This window comes from Lipotes vexillifer, unplaced genomic scaffold, assembly GCF_000442215.2.
Source record: "Lipotes vexillifer unplaced genomic scaffold, Lipotes_vexillifer_v1.1 scaffold248, whole genome shotgun sequence".
In the NCBI taxonomy this organism is placed as follows: Eukaryota; Metazoa; Chordata; class Mammalia; order Artiodactyla; family Lipotidae; genus Lipotes; species Lipotes vexillifer.
In genome coordinates, this window is record NW_006777568.1 from 2,555,638 (window position 1) to 2,576,398 (window position 20,761).

The window sequence follows — 20,761 nt, forward strand, 5'->3', positions numbered from 1 at the left end:
CGCGTCCGGAGCCTGTGCTCCTCAACGGGAGAGGCCACAACAGTGAGAGGCCTGCATACAGCCAAAAAAAAAAAAAAAAAAAAGAAGACAGTCACTCTTCTTCATCACGCGAGGCTCTGTGTAAAGGCAAAAGGAAGGAGAGAGCCAGGGCAGGGCCCAGGGAGAGGCACAGACAATGAGACACCATGCTGGGGGAGAGACAGGCAGCTGCTGCCAACCCCCGGGGACAAGACGCTGCACGGCCTTGACTCCCCATGCTGGCGCCCATGCTGCACCACTCACCACCATTATAGTTTCCCTTTAATTCTTTGTAATGAAAACAAGCATTAAAAGCTTCCCTAACAGCTGGAGCCTCCCCAGAATAACAGTCACCGCATTGGTTGGGGGGCTGGGCTAATAAAAGTTAATTTGTCAACAGCATCTAAAGAAAGCCACTGAGTTCATTATATATGGTGTTTGCCACTGAAACGTGTTCACCAGGATTCCTTCTGGGATAAATTTCCTGGGGTGAGGAGGGAGCTGGTTTAGGTGCAGGCTAAGCCATTTATTTTAATAACTGGGTGTGGGAAGCAGAGGATGACTGACCCTTCCCACTTGTGTGGGGAAATTTAAGATGGTTACCAGGGTAATACTTTTAGACAGATGTTTTCACTTGATCCAGCTGGGAACATCACAGAACTGACCACCCTGTGGGTGGGTATCAGTTAATCCAGCAGAACACTCAGGCAGATTCTTCATTCATTCATTCACTCATTCATTCACTCGTTCATTATTCAAAAATATGTCTTGAGTACTCGCTACACTTGAGACCCCAATGTGAGCACTAAACGTCCATCAGGGAATAAACAGACAAAATCTCTGCCCTCGGGGTGCTGACATTCTAGTAGAAGAGACAGACTAAAAAGCAAAATTATAACTCGAATTTATGGCATGTTCCACGGTGTTAAGTTTAAAGCAGAGAAGAGAGGTAGGGTACTGACTTTCTATCCGTCACGACAGAAGCTCGTATTTACGAAGCACAGCTCCAGCCCTGCTCTCCAGAAGGTACCAAACTACGTGCTGGGATTGGGAAGATGGCTGAAGCTGTGTCCACGGCCACCAGTATGCTCTCAGCCACACAGGAGAAAGACACCTCTATTGGACATCATCAGCATTCGCTGTGGAATGATCTGGAAAAGAGCCACAACAGGGTGCTGGGAATTTGCCAGAAGCCATGCTGGGCAGCCTATGAGGGAACAGAGGAGCTGGTCCAGACCACGGATGCTGGTGTGAATGAGCACAGAAACTGCCCCACGGAAGGACTGCTACTTTTTGAAGTTACACAACGTACTCCGTTAACTTAGAAGCAATTCCTTCATCTTGGAAACAAATGTCCTCTAGATTTTAAGTGTCGTGAGGGCAAGGTCTGTGTTTTATTCATCCAAGCAACTGCTCCCCAGCAAAGGGCCGCACACAAAGCTGGCGAACAAAACCATCCCATGGACTGAACATGCAAACACAGTGAAAAGCCAGTTGGTTACTTTGGCTAATTTGTGGCAAAGTGCTTGAAAGTCTATAATCAGAGCACTACACAGAACTAACCAGGATTACTGAAAACCATCCTGATGTGTTTAATAAGCTCACACGGGGTCACATAGAAAGCTCGTTCTTCAAGGGTCCACATCTCAATTCTTGGCTCTGGGAGAATGACGCGTGATTGGGCTGTGCTCTAAAACATCACTTCTAAGTAATTTGTTTGGACCTCTGCACAATTTCCAACAAGCCAAAATCATAGGTGGTGTTGGAGTTCCCAGGCTAGCCCTCAAGTTTCTTCAGCTGTACTGAGACTCAACAGAGAATGCTGTGAAATCTAACAGTCAAGTTTGTAGAGCGATTATTTCTTCTAACACAGGACTCCAAAAATGGATCTCCCTTAAAGGTTCCAACCAGAACAACTCTTATTTTATGCAAGCGACATCTGGAACATACACATTCAAATTCAGGAGGATCGCATGAGTGTGTGTGGAAAGAAGTATTTGATGTCCTTCAATCTCAGTGAGAGCCCTTTCCTCCAAAGAGAAGTCCAGAAGACGAAACTAAAAACAGAGGAAACCAGTAGTTAATGAGAATGGCCTTACTGCCTGACCTCACATCTTCAGGCAAAAGAGCAGGAGAAGAGAGAAACCAGGGCCCTAGAATAAATGCTTGCTGGCTAAAATTCTCTAAATACAAACAATGCAGCAATTATAACCAAGAAACTAGTGCAGGCACTGCTCTACCATATTCAGGGCAATAAATAGAAAACACGGAAGTGAGTCTTTTAAAGCTTTCTTTAAATGTCAAGAGCTGTCAAATTCGACTGAAAAAGAGATCAAACCAACCCTCATAGATCGACTGAGACAAAGTTACCTTCCCAAATAACTTTATTTTTCATTTGCTCTTTCATTCATCATTCCATGCATCCAAAGCCTTTCCACCTCTCCTGTGACCAGCAAGCCAGATGCTGGCTGGGCAAACAAAGAAAAAGGCAAAGCACGCCACGACGATACCAAATGCTGGGAGTGCTGGTGGAGGAAAGTCATTGAGAGCTGGCCAAAGGGCACGTGAAGAGCAAGTGACGGTGCAGAATTCTAAAAAGGCTTCACAACAACCAGCCCACTTAGACATCCCTAAGGCAGGGGAAAGCAGGGGTGGTGAAAAGATCTGGGGTCATTGTTAGTCTGTGTTCTTCAAACGGCAACCTCAGTTTTTAAAACAAACACCCTGCTTTGTCAGCTTGGGGATTCCAGGCCACTAATGAACAAAGAATTGCTCAGCCTAACACAGCAGGTCTGCCACTGGCTACAAAACGGCTCCCCTCAGCTACTGGGAAAAAGGGACCTGGTCAGACCATCACCAGTGAAAGCCAGTAATGCCTTTTGTTGACCAATGGGTGTTCTTGGCGTTTGTTAAGAAAACTGGCGTCCTGTATTTTTAACAAAACTTAAATTGGACGTCTCCCCAATCCTGGCATTTAATAGCTCAAGTTAATAAAACAGATACAGTTGAGTTTCCACGGTTATATGGGGAAAGTCTACATTCACTTTAGCCACTAAACAGCTGATATAGGAACTAAACTACAGTTGCAGGGCATAATCTGGCAAATTCCTAGTGAGAAATTAGACTTAGGAACAAGCCAAAACTACTGCCAGAGGTGGGCTTAAAACATAGGAGATGGTTACTGAAAACAGCTGAGTTTGACTATTTTTGAAATTTAATTTCCCCCAACAAAAGTAGTGGTGTCGGGCTTCCCTGGTGGCGCAGTGGTTGAGAGTCCGCCTGCTGATGCAGGGGACACGGGTTCGTGCCCCGGTCTGAGAAGATCCCACATGCCGCGGAGCGGCTGGGCCCATGAGCCATGGCCGCTGGGCCTGCGCATCCGGAGCCTGTGCTCCGCGACGGGAGAGGCCACAGCAGTGAGAGGCCCGTGTACGGCCAAAAAAAAAAAAAATCAACTTAGTTACAGTTGTAGAAAAGTCTGGAATCTCAATCTCCGTGATAGCCTAGTAGCAAAAAAAAAAAAAAAAAAAAAGTAGTGGTATCACTTTATGCCTCTAATTAATGTCACTTTGAGACTATCAAGTGGAAAAGCCCTTTAAGATGCTGCCATAAATGATGGCTCAGTTATCAAGAAGGCACAGCTGGAGCACAAACCTGGCCTAGAATGCGGATGGAAACAAAAAAAGTGAGAAGATGAAGTGAGAAGGCTGAAAGAACAAGAGAGATCAAAATTGGGAGAATAAATTAAACAAGGGCATAAAGTGATCACTGAGAGCAGAGGCCGTGCCATTTTATTTGTTGTAGCCATCAACGTCTGAGCAGAGAGCCTAACACACACCTTTGGGTTAATTCAAAGTGACTCAATACCCTATGTAACGAGTGTTCTGAAGACCCCAATTAAAGGATCACGCCCTGATTTGCACATTACCCAAACACGTCTTTTGCTTACATGCTAAGGGCTCGAAACTTGCTGAAAATCACCATGTCATTTAAAAGACCCACAAATTAGCAATGGGGTCACTTGCGCTGTGTGTCCTGTGCCATGCGCCCTGCTCTATGTCCCAAAGTGGAAGTGGAGGAGGGGCCCCTCCAGGTGCATATGCTTACGCACTGGTGATGCTGGCTGAGGAGAATGCTTTTCTGAAATCTAAAACCAAACACTCCATTCACAGTTCCCCAGGGAATGTGAGAAGAGATTTTTTTCCATGGGCAATTAAAGATCTTCTGGCGAAAACAGTGTTGTGAGATGTGGCAGGAGAAACAGCACATTAAAGCCAATCCAGTAATCCAGTACCAGTGATTACAATTCAATACCATAGAATTATTTCCACTTGCCAACCACTCTTCTCTGAGCTGCTTATAACTTTGTCAGACTTTGCTTTTGAGAGCAGGCACAGTAAGAGACATGTTTTTCCCCTTCCTGACCTTTCCACCAAACAATTTTTCTCTGCTGGGGCTGAAGTGGAGACACAGAGTTGTCAGTCTCCACTCTCAGGCCCCATCTTCAAGGTCTCAGAGACACTGAGCCACTTGGACGTGGAGCCAGGAAGAAAGCTTCCGGTGACCTTTCTGTGATATTTTGCAGCACCCTCTCCTACCACCCAGGGCCCTGCTATCTTAGATCTCCCTGTGATGCGTTCATGAAGAAGCAGATGCCGCCTTGTCCCGCCTGTCCCCGGCTCTCCATCCCTGCCTCCCGGGACACACCTGTGGTCCAGCTCAGGCTGAAGCTGGCAGACATCCTCCTTCGCTGATCATTCCTAAGGCTTTGTGACAAGAACCGCAACGCGAGCTCTGCCCTTTGCCTTTCCTTCTTTGTTTCTGTTTTTCTAAATCCCATCCCTCATTGCCTCTTTTGTTGCTGATCTGCAACAGGACTAACTGAAGACCTGCAGACCCAAAATTGTCACCAATGCTGTCTATTTTATACAAGTGGACAAAAGTATATTTTTACCTTCAGGAATTTTTGATAATGACAACTAAAGAATTGGAGCAGATGTCCTCAGAAGCCAAAGGTAGCTAGAGAAACTGGTGAACCACATTCTGAGTTAAACTTGAAAATTCTAGGCCACTAAGAAAGGAGGATCTGATGTTTCCTTTGAATGGGGGTGCCCCAACTAGAGTTCCATGCTGTCTTCGATAAAGGACACTCATTTTCCTTTCTTTAAAGTACAGCAAGGTCTTCTGAAGAAATCTGTTTCACTACAAAGCGGAAGTGGAAATGACTCTCATCCTGGACTCCACCAAAACTACCTTTTGTAAAATTAGCTTGAGCAAAACCTTCTGCTTTAACAAATCAGGAACAACAATCCCTCCATGTGCTTTCCACAAAGTCCATCCTATTTACATGCCTGTTAATTTCATAACTGAAGTCTAGTCTCCTTCACCTTTCAATAAAGCCCACCCTGACCAATGAGTGTCCAAAGGGCATCAAGGAAGGAGAGGGTCAGGATCCCAGAAATGGTCCCTGGGTTAGAACCGTGATCTGGGGGGATGGAAGTCAAGAGGGTCAATGGAACAGGAAAAAATGGCACCTTGGACTCTTGGCGCTGTCCTTGGTGCTGAATGTTATGCTTTCCACTGCCCCACCTCCCCCCACCACAGTAATATATGCTGTTGAGTCCAGAACATTGACAAATGGCAACTAACTGTAGTGAGATGATAAATAGCAAGTGCTGCAAAGATCAGTGCATTTAAAAATCCATGTTTGCAGTGAGCATGCCTATCACTGGGATCCAAAGAGGTTTACACTAGAAAGTGAGAATCAGAACTTTTCATAATTTATACTTTTCATATGGCTTTTGCATCAGAATTTTTTTCATTAGATTTGTCTGTTACTGGACTTCAATATGAGAACACAGAGACTGTATTATTTGGTTAATAAATTAATATTAACCAAACACCCAGCGTGTACCAGGCATCGTGACAGGTGTGGGATTATAAACCTATATAAGGTATAGGTTCCTCAAAACAAAAGAGAAGAGAGTTTTATAAAGGTAGCAATTAATGTGCAAGACAGAAAATTTATAATTTTGGATCAAGATGTTCTCCCTCTGTGGCTTTGACATCAATAATCTAAGCTCTCTCTTCTCCAAACTTCTAATCACAAAAGACCTCTAGCCCTACTGTCACTGGAGAAGCATCTGCTCCAGCAGTTCAGAGTTTTTGGATTGCTTCTCTTTTTGGCAATGGCAATCCAGAAAGATCATCATTCCAAGTATGGGTTTTATGACTCGTTTCCAAGTGAGAAGGAAAAAATAGGGACGTTCCATAATGGCACTTTGTGTTCCCTGTCCTGTAGAAAGGACTTATCTGTTTTGTCTGTATCTGGAGAACACATTTATTCAGATTCTGCAACACAATTATTAATGTGACCATAAAATCATCAGCGAAGCCAAACCCTACATCTTGTAAGCCCCAAGGACAATTATATGGATTATCAAAGCAATAAGCACAATGGGTTACACAGCTTAAGCCCTCTACTAAGAACACCCTCACGCTTAATAAAATTGTAGTGGACACAGCTTGATTAACAACAGCTACTGGAGGCAGCATGTGACTTAACCATATGACACAAGGACAACACTTTAACTTTTATCCACAAATTAATCTCTCACTGACATCCGTTTTTATGAACTACCTTTTTGGACTCCAAACATTTGAATCCTTTCAAAAAGAAAGGTCCTTAACAAAACCATGGAAACATCCTGAGGGGTCTTCCCAAGAATAGTTCGTGGCAATGAGATCTTGAAAACACTTCTCACACACGGTGGCAATATGGCGGACCACCAAATTTTCATTTAAATTAGCTAAAAAAGCGGGGACCACACACAAATATGTCTCTATAAAGCAGATATTATGACTCACTTGATTCTAATCAACAGACATCAGCCAAACTATACTGTATCTCAGGACTGTGTGAGTTAGGTCAGGCTACAAATAAAAGATGGGAGAAAAAAGAAATTGAATGCAAATAATGTGACAGAAAGGGAGGAGTGAGAGTAAAGGTTAGGAGGAGGTAGGTTCCATGTCATTCTGTCATCCACATATAAATAAACCTCTACAGTGGCTTCCCATTAAATGTACAGCAATGTCCAAAGAGCTTCCTATTTTATAGGACCTGTTCTCACCTCCCGCCTCTCTCATGTGCCCCAGCTATTCTAGCCACACCGGCCCTTTTATCTGTCCTGCAAACATGCCAACATCATTCCCATTACGATGTTCACGAGTGATGGCCCTTTTGTTTGCAAAACTCATCTCTAGATCTGGAGATGACTAACTGCTCTTTCATTATCATCCAGGTCTCATTCCAAATGCAGGGTCCTCGGTGGGGTGGGGGGGGGCGGTTAGCCAAAGCCACCCGTACAACATTTCCTTAACGACGAGCCGTATCCAAAGCCATTCATTCATTCGTTCATGTGTTCATGTGTTGCCCGTCTGGCTCTCCCACTCTGCTGTAAGCTTCGAGGACAAGGACACAATCCTATTCCCAAATGTCTCCTCAGTAGCCAGAATAATGTCTGACACCTAATGGCACTTAATCATTATTTGCTTACTGATTATAACGGGGAAAAAAATGCGTGCTTTTTACCAAGTGATAAGAATAGTCTGTTCAGAAAGGGCTTTAAAAAGAGCAGTTTATAACCGAAGAACCCCAAGGTCCTGGAAGAGGTTCTCTTGTGCGTTTTAGGTGCCTGAAGCTTTTGTCCTGTCAGTGCTGGACTCATTGACTATCCCAAGGTGGCAATTATACAAAGTGCAGAACACAGGTCCCAAGGTTCGAACAGGGCATCACGGAGCATCAGAAGCCTGGGGTCTAAGAATAATGAGATCCCAGACCTGAAGTGTTGCTACATTCTCCTCTGTAAAATGAGGCAGCGTAATTAATTCGAGAACTCGAGGCTCTAATGTAAGTGAGACACTTGGGAACTCCATGCTCCTGGGCAAGGAAGGGGTGTTGGTGTCGATGAGAACGGATGCAGATTCTTCCTGAGGTCTCGAGCAGGAAAGTTCTGCAAGCATGGAAGTCGGATTTTCCTTAGAGCCCAGTAAGCGTGCCCCTCAAATAAAGGTTAGGAAATGCCCTTGATTTCGTCTGTTTTCTTTTAAAAGCCTAAACTTTAGAATGTGACTAGGGCATACAGAAAACTATTACATATCCTCTTCCCTGGCTGGTGCTTAATACACACCAATGCAACACACAGAGGAGCTGTCCCTCGTCTGCAGCCCAGCCTAACAGCAGGACGGACACGTCCTGCAGCAAACACGTCATTGCCAGGACTTGTGCTCAAGTACCATGGTTATTTTACCATACAAAATGACCATGGTCAGACGTGAGCTTAGGACAGAGCTCCAGTAAAATCAGTGGGGTGGAGAAAGGCCTTTAATATATAATAAGGCATGGGAGAATGGAGGTCAATGTCTAACACAGAGGACCCTTGGTATGGGTTCGACAAATCTGGAGCCAGGGAGGAAGGTTCAGGAGGAATGTACCCTTGGGGCTTGTCATCAGGAGGAAAGGGCTATAAGGAAAAGAGGAAGGCGTGATGCACAAGCTCTTCCCTGCTCCCTTCCTGACGAAGCTCAGGGGAGAGGAAAAGACCCCAAGTGGGCACCCAAAGGCGTCCGATATGGGGGACAGAGGTCAACACAAACGCAGCCACAGGGTGATTCCAACTCTGGCTCGAATATCATGGGCCACAGGCACTGACTGGCGACACCTGAGGACAGAATATTGCCACTTGATTAATAAGTGAAATGCACAGAACTCAAAGGTCAAGTCCGAGTTCACCAAAGCTCACTGCGACAACACGGCATGGAGAGGAAAATCCTTTTGTCAAATGTTTGTGCAGCACCAAATATAATGAGGAAAACAAAAGTTAATTTCAATTCAAAATCCATGACGCGTGCAAGAGAAGTTTACACAGGGAAGGTGATCAAATATCGGCTATCCGTGTTGACGGAAAACCTTCTGAGCACTATTATCATGTTGAGTCACTCTCCAAACGTAAATCTGCCCCCGAAGTATGTTATAAGCCAATTCAGATGGAAGCTTTTCTTCTGCCACTGATTTAACCGATTCTGGTTAGCATGTTTGTCCCTTAGCACAAAGTAATATTCAGAATAAAATACACCTGCACGTTAAAATTATCAGAGAGGGAATGCCGGTCAAAGTGGTAGGAAAAACATTACGAAAGCTCCCCAAAACTAGCTTCTTGGGGTGACTGGGCTGAGAAAGATTCAAGAAAATCCTTTCATCAAACCCTTAAGTCTGTACAACCTCCCAGAATATACTCCAAAAAATACTCTAAGGTTATTTCTGTTAATGGGAAGAGAATCTGCACCCCTACCTCTACCTCCTAAAAACGTCTAGTCTCACAGGGCTGACAGAACTCACCAGAGGATGTAGCCAGGGACGGTGTCAGAAGGCATTGACAGTGCAGCACGACACTCTACCACACAGGTCAGCAAATTTTTTTCTCTCAAGAGCTAGAGAGTGAGTATCCTGGGATTTGCAGACCAAGGATATTGTAGCTACTGACGTCAAAATTTTCACCGTTCTTTATCATCAAAACTTAAAACTTTATTTATGGGCACTGGAAATTTCATTTCATTCGTTTTCACGTGTTCCAAATATTATTAATCTTTGTCAACCATTTATGAATGTAAAATTCACTCTTAGCTTGCTGGCTCAGGGTGGGATTCGCCTGAGGGCCCCAGTCTGCAGACCCCTCCTCTCGCAGGCCAAGGGGTGGTGGGGCAGAAACAAGTCAGAAGATCTGGGGTTGGTTTCCCATCAAAGTTTCTTTTAAACACCATAAAGATCAAGCTGCACTGAAACATCCCGAATTCCCTTTGCTTATAACAAAATCAGATTATTTACTTCATCCAGTAGTTTATGTTCGCATCCTAGATTTAATTTAAATAGGAGCAAAATGGGAAACACACTGATCGATTTCTATCACCATAACGAGCAATGGCATTGGGAAAGAATCTGATTGGAGCTGTGTGCTCTCGAGAAGCCAGCAGCCAGCAGCCACCACGTGTAATGCTCTCCTGTTCTTATCTTGTAGGCTTTCATATCGGACTGGGCAAGACACAGCTAATTGTGACACATGCAGGAACAGTGCATGTATTATCTATAGGTATGTCAACATTCTCCTCTTCCCACTTTGTTATTATGAGTGACAAATGATGTTTACCCACGAATGCAAGAATCATCTGGGATCATGCTGGGGTGATTATATCAGACAAAAAGTAAAGAACCTTTCCTGACCATAATTCTAGGCTGCTTCTAAATACTCAACCTCACGTACAGAATCACGGGATGAGGGAGAGCTTGAACCCATGTATCTGGCAAATGTATCTTAGCAGTGTTTCCAAAATCGGTGTAAGTTTGATGGCTTGCTCCCTCAGAATTGGCAGCCATGAACACTGTACTGTGTGTTCCGTAACGGCTGTGAAATATAAGACCTTCAGATGGTATAGATCAAAGGCTGCAAACCACACTGTACGTGCTAGGAGTACCACAGAAAAACCCAATGTGCAGTTTATTTCCTGGGGAATCGCCAGGGTTGTGGCACTTACGTCCCTTGGGGCATAAGCCCCTGTCTGGAGCCCCTGTGACTGGTTTTCCTGTTTTTCAATTTGAAGTGCGCTTAGATTACTCACATTGTCAAGAACACAGCAGGAACTCCCAATGAGCAAAAAGCATGTTAGGCTTTTGGCAATAATTTAGGATTTTAAGACATGGTCGTGACCTTTAGAGAGGTTACTGTCTTTTTTTTTTTTTCTTTTTGGAAATGTTAATTTTCATAAGCAAAAGATGAGAGCAGTAAGAGATGTTATGATTTAGTTCATTTTTTTAAATTAAGCCTGAAGAACAATTTTACTTGATTTGCCAAATTATCAACAACCAAAAAAAAGCTGCACGGTTTTATATCTAAAACTGTATAAAGGAATGCCAATCTCAACCAAAAAACACCTTCTAAAGAGATCTTCAAAGTTACCACCCTCCTATCAAGAAGGGAGAGACAGGGAGAGGGTATAAGTATCTTAACAATGGCAAAAAGCTTGAATCCACACAGTCTTGGGTCCATCACATCTCCAATCCAGACAGAGCATCCCAGACTGGGCCCCAGGTTCTTTAAAAGTAGAGTTGGGTCACCTGGTGACTGGTGTGGTTGCGGCAGAAGAAACCACAGGGCAGACACGAGCTCCCGTACCACCGTAGCAAAGTCCGTCCTACAGAGGTTCTCAACCCAGGGAGATTTTGCCTCCCAGGGCACATTTGGCAAGAATGGAGGGAGATGCTTTCAGCTGTCACAACTGGAGAGGTGCTACTGCATCTACTAGGTAGAGGCCAGGGATGCTGCTAACATCCTATAATGCCTAGGACAGCCCTCCACGACAAAGAGTCACCCCATCCAAACTGTCAATTGTGCCAAGACTGGGAAAGCCTGCCTTGCAGGAACCATGGCCTGATTACGATCTAGTAAAAGGCACACAAACTGCTAAGGCCTCCTGGCTACCCAGAGGGACCCAGGTCCCCTGCAGCAGCCCTGGCCCAGCAGGCCAAGATGCCTGATTGCTCTCCACTATTAACAAGGAGGTGAAAATCAAGCACCCAGGCAAGAAACGTCAAGCACTCCAAATACAAACTTATCAGAGAAGTTTGGTCGGTGGGAATCTTTTTACTACACCCATATTATGGGAAACAATTTTGAATCAACAGTGAAGGGATGTAAGTGACATAAAATAAAATGCTTTCAAAGAAAAGAAATGCTTTCACTAAACCAGTCAATTTGGAAAAGAAATGAAGAACTGAGAGCTCCTGGCATAAATACCCTCACCATTTAGCTTTTGCTACTCTGGGAGCTAAAACTCCTCCAGTCTCCAATGCTATACAGAGTCGAAGTGAACCCAGATTTCCAAAGAAGTTGTGAAGCTTGATGATGTAAACCCACTTAACATTTTGTGGGTGACTGAAAGAAGAATTTATTAGGACGCTCTCCAATGTAAATTGAAGTAATTTACATAAATTTAGCTCTAAATCCAGAAGTAACTTACATTTAAAAAAAAAAAAGTGATGTTAAAAGTGATTTAACAGTCTGTGAAGGACAGGAATTAGCCTCGAGTGGTTATTGTTTAGACATGGCTTGAGTGGTTACTGTTTAGACATGGCTCACCCAGCGATCTGTGTGAATCCCAGTAAACAGGCCACTGGCCCACTTATCGTAAGAACTGGGAGTTCCAGCACCACAAGAATTTGACACAATTTAGTAAGACTCACTCACCAGGCAGAGGGATTGAGTCATTGCGACCACTCTGCTCATCTCCTGCAAACTGGGGAAATGCGTGTCTCTTCATAGAGACCTTGTCATCAAAGATGTGACTGCAGGGACTGTGCATCTTCAGAAACTGTGTACAGTGGGGGCCTCTACAGCCATGCCACCCTACAGTAAGTAAGCCCCCTCTCTAAGTGCACAGAGCATCCCGGGAGAGGAGGTACTAGAGAAGACGTGGAGATTTAGATCGCTCTTTCGGGAAAGTGTTTTAAAATCCCCCCATCAGAGTGATAACAACAATAAAAATTTCCCAACACTCCAACTTCTGCTGCAAAGAGAAGTTACTCGGAAGGCTTTTACTAGTAACTTTTCAGCCAGACTCCCACTGCCCCAAAAAGCAGTCTTCCTGCTATGAATTCAAATAGAGGTCTATTACTACCAAGTTGAACATATATATTCGTCAAATTCTGTTTCCCAGTTTTCCTATCAATTTATATAGGATATAATTTAAAATTATAACTGTTAAAATTTAACAGTTACTCTTGACATTGGTTATTGACATTAGCGAGAGTTTTCTGAGCACTACAGATAAGAGGAAAGAAAGCTCACTTCTGGTTCACTAATTGGAACACCAGTCAAAAGAGAAATCCTAAACGTAAACATGTTATTTGAATTTGAATCATGTAATTGTCTTAAAATGTACATGATTTTAAGTTATGCCAATCTTTTGAGGCGAGGCCCAGATGTCTTCTGTGCCCGTGGTCACCCCCACTGGACTTCCAAGGTATCTGCCACGAACCACACCCATTTTCCTGAGGTAGAACACCGTCTTGTTACAGAACCTGATTTCAGGGTCCTTCTGGACACCGATGTGCCCCTCCCTTTGTCACACTCCGTACTTTGTAGCAAGCTCCTCTGTCCAAAACATCTAACCCACAGAAATAATTCTGTCTTGCCTCCAGTGTATCTCATTGGTTTATGTAACACTCAAATAAATCACATCATTTCAATGGTGAGTACAAATGGCATAAACAGATCCAAACCCAGCATCCCCTTGGTGAGCACACAGCTGGAGAAGTGAGGACAGAGGGTCAGGGATCAACAACAGAGGAGCCTGTTTGCCAGGAGCATCCAGCCCCGCGTGGGACGCAGTTCCATCATGGGGGGCGGGGCACAATGGTGGTGGCTAAACCAGCACCTCAGTGAAGGGGGCTTTTATAATCCCATCAGAAAACCAAAGACTGGTACAAGAGAGTGGTGGCTGGCAGTTGTTGATACCTCCAGATAGGTAATTTCCCTTGGGGTTCCCTTTTGCCAAAAAAGAATGGGGAGTGTAGAGCAAGGGAGAATTCGCCCAGATGATTTCTCAGTGTACAGTCAGCCCTGTGATTCAATCCTCAAATGTCAAATGCTTCATGAAGAATAGAGGTTTCTTTGACAGAAGAGCATCCAAAACACAACAGGCCTTGGGCAGAAGAAATCACCTGTCCAGGTGACCCTGTAGCAGTGCCAATGGGCAGCCAGAACATCTCAGAGGTGAGCCAGAGGGAGTGTCCAAATTGCAAAGGCTTTATGATTTAAGTGCATCTCTTTTCACGGAGGATGTTGCAACAAATCCTCCATCAATTCCTGCAAACACCTCTGTAGAGACTATCCCATCAGGAGGGGATGAGTTCAAGCTCGGAGTCCCTGCAGTTGGTTCTATGCCTGGCTCTGCAACCAGGCTCTCAGGTACCAGGGCCTGCACCCTAGGCTTCAGGAATGTTCTAAGAGTCCCTGTACCACCATCTCTGCCACTCTTCTGGGTCTTTCCCAGAGGATGCCCGCAGCACCTCAGAACTGAATAGGCTGAAGGAGTTTCAAAATAAAGACATTCTAAAATGCCAAAGGCCTGTGGTTGTCCCAGAGCCTGGGCGAACACGAGGGGCCATCAGAGCTGCCAGTTTCCACATGTTGTCACTTGTCGTACCTGTTTGCTGGCAGGCAGAGAGCCCTGGAGGTCAATGAATTTGATCCCGCCCATCTTGCATTTACACACTGCTTTTCACCCAAAACCCAAGTACCCTCTCCGAGCAGTGTAAGAATCCACCATGTTGCCAGTAACACTTGGCCTAGGGACATGCAGAGGGGGCCGTGTCCAAGACACGGCTGCCTGTGGTTCTAGCAACGCAAGCCCTTGAATAAATGTGTGCCTTTGCCATGGGTGGCAGTACATATTTCTCTGTAAAAACAAAAATAAGTCTGTCATGGAAAAATAATATCAAAGGGACAAAAGATCCTGAAGCAATTTCATGGAAAAAGGGCCTCCGGGACCACAAACAAAAGGTTGTGAAAATCAGCCTGCCTGGGACTGATGCTCAGATAGGAGGCACCCCAGAGGTTAGGGCTGAGCTGCCATCCTCTGTCTTTGGAGGGGTGTCCATTAGATCTCCAAGTCCTGCATGATTGAAGGAAGGGATCAGGTAGGTCCTTTCTAGCTCTGAAATGCTGTTGAGTCAGTGAGATCTACAATTATGAGAGGAATGGATCTGAGAACTTCAGAAGAAAGTCTACTTGGAGATAAAAGTTTGGGCATTCACAGGGCATTTCTCAACCAAATAACATCCATTCCCGTATTGGCAAATCGATTTACAAAGAGCCGAAACAACCATCCTTGGGCAATGGATTGCCCTGCTTCCTAGACACTGAAAGCCAAGCATCAAAAGTGATATCTTCCATCAGTGGGAATTTGGAGGTGGTTGACATGACTACAGTTTTTGTTTCCTAAAATGACATTCTTTCCATTTTGATCTGGACCAATTGTGAAGTTCTAATTTAAGACCATCTCAGCATGAAACAATATAACAGGGATACAAGTTTTAGTTTTCTGTAGTAAAACTTTTCTGGCTTATCATCCATATTTCCTGTCAAAATAGGCTATAATTATTTCAGAAACTGTTTGACGGATAAAGTACTAATATAATCTTTGCTCATAAGCAGTTGAAATCCTTTGTATCCACCCTGTCTCAGTAGGTCTCTTGTCAGACTAATCTGATGAGTCACGCTAACTGATGATTCATCCTTTGTTCAGATTTTGTTTCAAAAAGGAACAATGCAACATACCATTTCCCTGCTTTACTGAAGTGGTTAATTCGTAAAATAATACCACAACAAAATGGCTTGAATTCAAATTTGTGCATTTTTATGAGGATAGCCTGTGCTAACCTCAGTTCAAAGGCTTTGGGGAATGAAAGCGAGCTTTGAAAGATAATGATAATGATGATTCAGAATAATTAAGTAGAATCTTTACCAGAATTTAAATCTTCCTGTAAAGTATTAGAATTCCTACCATTAGTTCCAAGTCCTAAAACACCTGTCCCCTTCAGGAGGACACTGCCCACACCTGCGTCCTTTCTGTATCATCCGGGCCACCCACAGCCAGCCTCAAGTGACACTAATAATTACGCAGTGAATCCATGAGTGGACTTGGCCCCCGAAGAGAAGGGAACACTGCCCGTCTGCCTATCACTTTGTTTTCAACACCCCAGAGGGAGGGAGTTTGCAGGATGCCCTGTTGTCTATGTTGTATTTTCATCTTTTGATATGATCCATGGATGGTCAAGTATAGATGAAATTTCAAACAACTGTTTTGATAAAGTACCCGAGTCCCTTCCATTTGGTACTTCTGTGCATTTCCTCAGCAAGCATTTTTCATGGAACTCCTAGGAGACGAGGGGCACGGCCCCACACACCGGGAGGCGGGAGGAATTGGTGATCTGGCTGAATACAACCCCGTAGAACCCCTACCGTGAGACCCTGTAACAACAGAGTGACAACAACAGGGAACCTTCTGCACCGAAGGTGTGGGGGCCACAGACACAGTGAAGAAAGGCAGAGGACAGGGAGATGAAGGCGACCAGGGTGTTCCACCCGGGGACAGCTGACGCAGAGGACAGAGGACCATCTTGGAGGGGTAGCATATTGGGGAGGGTTTAGATGTGTTCTGTAGAATACCTCCCCCACCCCCCAGGCTAGAGAGTTGGAAACAACTGGAAGGATTAGGGGGAGAAACAGCCAGAGGATTTCCAAGGATGAAAGGGGATGCCTTGCTGCTGGCTCATAAGCATGTAGCTTTACAGCAGCTGGGGAACTTTCCAGTGCATCGAAATCTTTAACTGTTTATCAAGGAAGCTCCCAAATTCTGCAAGGTCCTTTCCAAAATGATTGGAGGGTTTCAGGAAAGACGAGAAAAATACCCTAATATTATGAGATGGAACAAGGAATTCACAGAATTAATGGTTTGCATTTTCTCAAATCATCAATAGAAATTCATTGCATCACCAATAAGAACACAAAATAGAAGGCTGCAAAGATTCCAGACAAAAATGTGCATGGAAATGTCACTGATTCCAGAGTACTGCAAAAAAGGAGCTGCAATCAGGACAGCCACCAGAACTGGACGCCTCAAAACCAATAAAGTCTTATTGTTGAGAGGTAACTGCATTTGTATGCAGAACCGGGGCCAGGTCTAGCCTGTCCGAAGCCCACTTGGAGTGGAATCTTTGCTGCCTTTGTCATTTAGTGATTATCTCTAAGTGGAAGAGGCCTTTGCAGGCCTGCTTTCGATCACCACCACTTGTGCATATTAAGTTCTTTACCGACATGAACTGATGTGGCGGAAATTAGCTTTTGTCTAATACTTAGTGCTCTGTTCCTAGTATTTACAGTGACTGATGGGGCGGGAGGAAGAGGACAGAAAGGATTTCCTTGGATAATACTTTAGGCGATGTCATTCCGATGTAAGGAAATATGTTTTAATAAAGTAAACTAAACGTTAGAAAAAAACAAAAAAGAATGACTTAACAGACCTCAAAATTCTCCTTGAGGGGCTTCCCTGGTGGCACAGTGGTTGAGAATCTGCCTGCTAATGCAGGGGACACGGGTTCGAGCCCTGGTCTGGGAGGATCCCACATGCCGCGGAGCAACTTGGCCCGTGAGCCACAACTACCGAGCCTGCGCGTCTGGAGCCTGTGCTCCGCAACAAGAGAGGCCACGATAGTGAGAGGCCCGCGCACCGCGATGAAGAGTGGTCCCCGCTTGCCACAACTAGAGAAAGCCCTCGCACAGGAACGAAGACCCAACGCAGCAAAAATAAATTAAGTAATTAATAAACTCCTACCCCCAACATCTTAAAAAAAAAAAATTCTCCTTGAAAATTCCCCAAACCAATAACCCAAGTGTTGTCTATTCCATTAGAATTATAAAAATATATTCTTTCTTTTTCCCCAATATGTAAGGATCAGGTTTTAGTCATCTTTAGTGACCTTTTACTAACCTTTAGTATCAAAACTTCTATGTGTAACTGATTACAGCTGTAAAAGTGAAAACTGATTACTCATCTCAACATATTCTTTGTAAAGCAATTAGTTAAAAGTTATTCAGCAGAGAAAGGTTAATTATACTGATAGCCCTCCTCTTAAGACCCTCAAAAGTCAAAATTAATGAGGTAGTCACCTATGTCCAAAACAGTGTGAAGGAGTTACATTGTCAGCGTCATGAGCAAATCAGTTTAATTCACTTTTAGACAACCATGTAGATTTTTCTACGAGCTAGATACAGCATCCAGTCCTTACCTGAGTGCCCTAAGTTAGCATGTAAAATTCCTTGGGGACTCCATGACAAAAGAAACCACCTAGGGTTTGCTGCCGTCACTCAGCTGACTCTTCTGCCCCATCAGCCGCCTTGAAGGAACGGATCCCACAGACAACACATCCCTGGAGGTGTGGTAGGGAACCCGGGGGTTTAGACAGGTCATCAGTGACACCATAAGACAAGCACAAGAAGCTAATGGTTTTCTGGCCTACGCACTGAGAACTGTCACTGCTCCATATTCTCTCTCTCTCTGCTCATGTCAGAAGTGGGGAAGCTCCTGAGAGCGTCAGCAACTCAGCGTTCTGGGCTGGTGGCTCAGAGGGGCCGGGCTGCTCTGCACCTTAGCTCAAGCACTGTGACCGCAAGTCATTCCTCTCTGGGCAACAGATTGTCCATCCTCAAATGAGGACAGAAGACAAGGTCACGGCCAAAACCTCAGCCGACCCGACTCAGGTTACCTGGCTGGGTGTTCCAGCCCTGGCACCTGAAAGACCCACTACAAACAATTTTGGAGAGTCCTGTGTTTTCTCCTTTTAACTGCAGTTACAATGCACTTCCTGCTCAAAGATTAAAAAAAAATAATTGTGTGCTCTTTGTTGAGGCCAGGGACAGCAGCGAACTGGCAGTCCACATTTAATAATTATCCATCCCTTCTAAATATAATGTCTGATCTTGATGGGTTGCTAGAAGTGTGACATCAGATATGCTTAATACGCATGTGACACTGTTAGTGATCTGGTCCCTTTCTTACTCGAGAAATGATTATGGTTGGAGGTTAAAAACAGCGCTCGAGTCTTTCTGCCTCGACCTCTCTGTGGCACAAAATTATAGGAGGCTCAAACGCAGTTCCCTGATCCCTGTGCATCTGGCCAGCCCTCAAATTTGGGCTCTTAGATGAAGCCCGGGTGCCAGACCACTCTTTGCATTCCAGAGAAGTCACAGATAAGAAAGATACCGAGGATGGAGCTTCAGTCAAGCATAAAAGAAAGGACTGTCCTCCTGCGTGGTCAGGCTACGTACCACGATGTATTCAGAAAGGTCACTGTCTATAACTTTGGATACTTTGGAATATACTTTATAGCTAGGATAACGGGCTAATGTTTTGCTTTTTATAACCATAACCATAATTTCCTTGCCATAGGCCATCACGAAAAGGGAACAGATCTTATAGTTCAGGTATTAGTATTACTGAATACCCATCTATTGCTAGCATTTTAAATCTTACAGTGACTCTGTAAACTTTGATTAGGCACCTACTGTGTGAAAGAGTGGCGGAAGAAGGATTCAGAGTTATGATGAATCATTTCTATGTTCAAATTATTAATATTGGAAACTACTGGGACAAGCTCCATACATATACACAACAGGTATATAACATATGGACATATTTCGTGTACATATGTTCGTTTTTATGAGTAAGTTATAACTAGAAAACAGAGGCAGCATTCTGCTGAGACTGGAAGTGAGGGGATTCGGGTTCAGTTCATCAGTCTATTTCAATTCAGTAAACAGAGAGGTCACGTGCTGAGTCTGTCACTGTATTAAAGGCATCACAGATGCAGTTGAGTTCAACATAGTCTATCCCTCGATGCGTTTCACAGAGCTGAGAAAAAGTAGCTATGATCCAACATGAGCCAAAAGTGCTCTGATAAAAATGTGCAGAGACCCTGAGCAGTGTGGACCAGAGGAATTTGGACGGGACAGAGAGGCGGGCACATGTGCTTAGTCTAGAAAATCCACGGAAGGAGGAGGCAACAAGTACCCTCGGTTTAAAGGATGAGTGGAAGTTTGTCAAGGAGTTCCAGGTTTTCCTAAGGTGACTCTGGTACTTGGAAAACACGTTAGGGCAAGAGAGAGATGGAGAGAGAAGCACTGAATGGCTGTTTCAGTGGCCAAAGTGAAAACTGCCTAAGTTCTTTGGGGGCAGAGGAAGGCGCTGGAGATTGCTGAGGGTGGTTGCACGGTACCCGGCTGATGGAAGCAGGTGGGAAGGGCGAGTCCAGCTAGATGCCAAGGTGCCCGGCATGGCAGCTGAGTTTGGGAAGACAGAGCAGCAGGCTGGGGAAACGCTCTGATTCTGGACGTGCAGATGGATGGGGCCCCTCAGTAGTCACACGGAGATGCGTCCAGGGAAGTATGATGGCTATTTTGGGTCCTGGTTCTCCCACTGCCTAAAGGCACAGCCAGGACCACATATGTAAACTGAGGATGAGAAGTAAATAAAAAGAGATGTGCCTGGTTCACCAGGCTTGCAAGGGAGACAACCCAGCCTGTTACTTGGAGCCTGACTTTCAGCTTCTTCTGAACAACATTGTGTGATCCAAGGCGCTGACATGAAGCCAGCCCGACATAAAGCACTGCATTTTGAGGACACTGTGAGAGCCATCGCACGCCCCAGCGAGCTGGCTGCCCCGAGTTTGCCTGAGTTTCTGTGCGGGCGTGGTGGCTCCATGGGGCCCCCTGGCGGTGGGCGTGCATCTCCACTGTCATTTCACAGCCCGGGAAGCTCAGGTCCCTGAAGGTGGGATGATGTATCCACGGTGGCAGAGCGTGGGTCAGTCAGAGCCACACCGAACACCGGGGACTCTGCGATCTGATTCAAAGAAAATTAAAAGCGGAGGCCTCCGCTCTGCAGTCCTCTGAGCCCCGCCAACACTGTCAAGGTTGGAGAAACCAGAGATTTCCGGTTTTCTTCCAGTCCAGGAAACACACAATGCCTGGGAGCCGAACTCACCTGCTTTTAACTCTTCACTGCTACACCCAGGGGTCTGGAGAAAGGAATGTTCTAAATCCATTTCCCCTCAATTAACTCAAGGAGCTGGCGA

General features: G+C 44.9%; 2 protein-coding genes across 2 annotated transcripts in view; one reads left to right on the plus strand and one right to left on the minus strand.

Moving 5' to 3' along the window:
• DOCK1 (dedicator of cytokinesis 1) overlaps window positions 1–20,761 on the minus strand; it is a 475,984-nt gene that overhangs the window by 290,802 nt on the left and 164,421 nt on the right. The window lies entirely within an intron of this gene.
• The window catches only part of INSYN2A (inhibitory synaptic factor 2A), a 37,344-nt gene that overhangs the window by 11,628 nt on the left and 4,955 nt on the right, over window positions 1–20,761 (plus strand). Inside the window, exon 2 of the mRNA XM_007451183.1 lies at window positions 10,092–10,163. Within this exon, the coding sequence (XP_007451245.1) occupies window positions 10,092–10,163 (72 nt within the window). The remainder of the gene's footprint in view (window positions 1–10,091; window positions 10,164–20,761) is intronic.